This window comes from Rhincodon typus, chromosome 24 (genome assembly GCF_021869965.1).
Source record: "Rhincodon typus isolate 14 chromosome 24, sRhiTyp1.1, whole genome shotgun sequence".
NCBI classification, from domain to species: domain Eukaryota; kingdom Metazoa; phylum Chordata; class Chondrichthyes; order Orectolobiformes; family Rhincodontidae; genus Rhincodon; species Rhincodon typus.
Genome location: NC_063355.1, coordinates 46,379,990 through 46,384,060, shown reverse-complemented (window position 1 = coordinate 46,384,060; position 4,071 = coordinate 46,379,990). Strand labels below are relative to the sequence as shown.

General features: G+C 46.0%; 1 protein-coding gene across 4 annotated transcripts in view; it reads left to right on the top strand.

Annotated features, from left to right (window-relative positions):
• The first annotated feature begins 647 nt into the window (after nucleotides 1-647).
• rilpl1 (Rab interacting lysosomal protein-like 1) overlaps nucleotides 648-4,071 on the top strand; it is a 44,509-nt gene continuing 41,085 nt past the window's right edge. For 2 of the 4 annotated variants that reach the window (XM_048611233.1, XM_048611230.1), the window contains exon 1: nucleotides 651-1,226. In XM_048611233.1, coding sequence (XP_048467190.1) covers nucleotides 939-1,226 — 288 coding nt within the window. In that variant the 5' untranslated portion in view covers nucleotides 651-938. Of the gene's footprint in view, nucleotides 1,227-4,071 lie in introns of all 4 variants that reach the window. The other 2 variants (XM_048611231.1, XM_048611232.1) reach the window with 2 other exon arrangements.

Genomic DNA, 4,071 nt, shown 5'->3' with positions numbered 1-4,071 from the left:
CAGGAGAATGTGCAAACTCCACACAGTCGCCTGAGGGTGGAATCAAACTGATGTCCTTGGTGCTGTGAGGCAGCAGTGCTAACCACTGTGCTGCCCCTAGTCTAATGAAAATTCTCTTTCATGAATAGAATTGTTTGTTAACTCTAGTGAGTTCCACTTTTGCATACTAAGTCTTTAAATACTGCAGGTCTCCTAATGGTACACAGTGTGATGTCGTTGGCTGTTTGTCTGGCTTCTCTGTGTTCATAAGTTGATATTCCTGCTCTAGTGAGCGTTGCTGCCGTGGCAAATGTTATTGCTGTGGTACTTGTTGATCCACTTCTATTTCTGGAGAATGGTGGACCCTTGGAACTGTTGATTGCTCTGTACTCCAGCATCTGCATTTGTTCGTTTTAAATAACCAGAGAATTGGTTTGCAGTTTACTGAGCTCTTGTAAACCATTCCTTAACCGTCCATCCTTACATTTCAAACAAGGGAAAATGCATTTTGAAAGCTTTCATATTCTCCCCGAGGCAGTGTGTCGGGAATTCAATCTTTAATTCCCGCAGGGTGGAGAAGGAGTAGTTAATCCAAGCAGGCAGCCTGTTGCTCTCCAGTGGTGAGCTGTGTTTTCCTGGGCTCCTCTTTCCGCTGGCTGGAAGCTTAGGAGAAGTATGCAGCCCCTCCCGTATCCGGGGGTGGGGGCAGGCTCATGCGCAGAACCTGCGTGTACTCCTTCGGCCTGGCGATGTCAGCTTTTACTGCACTTTATCGGAATTTCAGGCAGGATGTTCCCAGGGAAGTTCTAGCGCAGGGAGAGAACTGTTTGGAGAAGAAGGACTAAACAACAACAGGGAGAGAACGGAATAAAGGAGGAAGGGTTCTTTGCCAAGTTTTAATGCAGGAAGGTTAGGAAAAGCGAGCAGACAAAGGGGACAGGAGATTGGGAAGGCAGACCATGGAAGGAGCGGTGTCAGCGCTCGACAAAGCGGCCACCGAGCTCTCGGTGATGGATGTCTACGACATTGCGGCGGTGGTCGGCCAGGAATTTGAGCGCGTCATCGATGTATTCGGCTGCGAGGCGATCGCCAAACTGATGCCGAAAGTGGTGCGGGTTTTGGAGATGCTGGAGGTGTTGGTGAGCCGCAACCACATGAACCCGGAGATTGACGAACTGCGCCTGGAGTTGGACCGGCTGAGGCTGGAGAGGATGGACCGCATCGAGAAGGAGAGGAAGCACCAGCAGGTCAGAGCCTAGGCGGGCGGGGGGAGGAATACTGCTGTTTCCAAAACAGTCCAGCATTGATGGAAACGCTGCAGGGAGTGAGTCTGAGCAGCCAGCCTAGCTTCAGGCTGAACCGACCCTAACAAAGCCGAGCTTTGCTAAAACTCATTACTTCAGTCTTTGCGAGTAACAGTCTGGTGGAAGGCGATTGTAGATATTCAATTTTTGTTTAAATTTACAAATGGAATGTTCTCAGAAACAGGAGCCACTAGACCAGCGTTACCCAGTCTAATCCCACTCACCCCTGTCCTTATTATCCCACTCTGTCCTTCACTCCCCACACACTTTAATATCGCAGTCCACTCCCACTCGCCCCCTCCTTCCTTCCCCACATCCTTGAATATACCAAAGTCTAAACTCTCTCTGCCCACTCCCCACACCTTTTATGACCCATCACCTCTAATCTCACTCTTCCATAACCTTTCATCTCTCTTCCTTGAGATTTCAACATTCTATCTGTCCTGTTTGTGAATAATGCTTTCCTGAAACTCCACTCCAATTTCTATTATGCATTCATTTAATTTAAAAGGTTTTAAATGACAAACAAATTTAAAAACACAAAATGCTGTGTTTAGGAATTCTAGCAAAACAGCCACTTTTTATTCATTGATGGGAAGACGGCATCACTGGCTAGGCCCATATTTATTGCCATTCCTAATTGTCCAGAGGGAAGTTCAAAGTCAGCCACATCATTATGGGTCTGGAGTCACATGTAGACCAGCTAAGGACAGCAGTTTCCTTCCCCTAAAGAATATTAGTGGATCAAATGGGTTTTTCTGACAATGGATTCATGGTCATCATTAGACTCTTAATTCCAGATTTTAATTGATTTCAAATTCCACCATTTGCAATGGTAGGATTTGAATCCAGGTCCCCAGAATGTTACCTGGGTCTCTGGATTAACAGTCCAGCAGTAATACTACTAAGCCATCATCTCCCCTTATGATATGGGAATGGATGAAAAATAATTCATTGTTTAAATTATAACCACTGATCGTGAGGTTTTGTTTAAACTCATTCGCAAGATGTGGGTGTCGTTTGCTAGACCATCCTTTATTGCCCATCCGTCTCTAACTAACCTGGAGAAGGTGGTGGTGAACTGCTATTTTGAATTTACTGCAGTCTATCCTGTGTAGGTATTCCCACATACTGTTGAGGAGAGTGTTCCAGGATACTGATCCAGAGACAAGGAAGAAGCAGTATCGGGATGATGTGCGGCTTGGTGGGAAATTTGCAGTTTGGTGGCATTCCCATGAATCTGCTGCTCTTAGCCTTTTAGGTGGTAGAGATTTCTGGCTTGAGACATGCTGTTGAAGGAATCTTGGTGAATTCATACGGTGCATTTTAAAAAGGATACACATTGTGGCCACTGTGTGCTGCTGGCGGAGGGAATGAATATTGCGTGCTCCTGAAGGAGTCTTGCTGTGTGCATCTTGAAGCTGGTACACACTGCTGTTACTGACTGGCTATCCAACACCCTCAGCACTCAATCAAGCTGGTGGTATCAAGCTTCTTGAGTCTTGTTGGAGCTGTACCCGTCCAGGCATTAAGTGAGGGGTACTCCATCAAACTCCTGACGTGTGCCTTGTAGATGGTGGCCAGGCTTTGGGGTGACAGGAGCAATGTTCCCGCAGAGCTGTTGGAAAGCACTACACAATGATTGGCGTGTTGACGCATGGCTTTTGCTTCCAGAAGCTGCTGCCATTCATGGGCCTCCATAGTCTGTGCAGCAGAGAAAAAAAATAGAGGAAATGTTGGACAGAAGGTGAATTACTTGCTGAACCTTTAACTTCTGAACTGCCCTTGTATCAACAGTATTTACATGGGTGGTCCAGTTCAGTTTCTGGTCAGTGGGTGATTGTAATGCCATTGAATGTAAATGGGCAGTAGTTAGATTCTCTCGTTGATGGTCATTGCCTAGCACTTGCATGGCATGAATGTTATTTGTCAACTTATCGGTCCAAGCAAGGACATACCTGGACAGTTTTCCACATTGCTAGGTGGATATCAGTGTTGCAACTGGATAGGAACAGCTTGGCTCATGGTGTAGCTAGTTCACGACTATTGTTGGAATGCTGTCAGTGTACGTAGCCTTTGCAGTACTCACTGTTTTCAATGACCCTCCATCAGATCTAATATGAGGTCTTTGACCTGCAATGTTGACTCATTCTCTCCTCCTCCACAGATGCTCCCAGACCTGTTGAATATTTCCAGCATTTTCTGTTTACCTTTCCTCTCTGGAAGGTGTTGGTTGCTTTGAGCTCTAGTTTAATGACTGTCAGTTTCCTGAGTAACTGTAAATAATTTTGAGGAATTGATGGTAAGTGATGGCAAGCTATTCAGTCATTGGTGGTGGCATTATAGCGAAGTCTGATTCTGCTCTCATTCAATGTGATCACACACGCACACACTCTCTCCAGGAACCCATGGAAAGTCAACTTACAGTGAAGTCCTTGAGTGTGTCAATATTTATGGGGGTCAGCAATAACAACTACAAGTATGTTTCTTTCCTATGTAATGTCTTCTATGAAAGAAAACTCTCCAGGGCAATTTTTAAAATATATCTTCTCTCACGGACTATGGAAGGTGCTGATAAGTCCGGCAACTACCCGACCTTAAATGCCCTTGACCTGAAGGAATTAAGAGTCAGCCACATTACTCTGGGTCTGGAATCACATGTAGGCCAGACCAGGTAAGGATGGCAGAGATAGTAGGAACTGCAGATGCTGGAGAATCCGAGACAACAAGGTGCAGGGCTGGATGAACACAGCAGGCCAAGCAGCATCATAGGAGCAGAGAGGCTGAC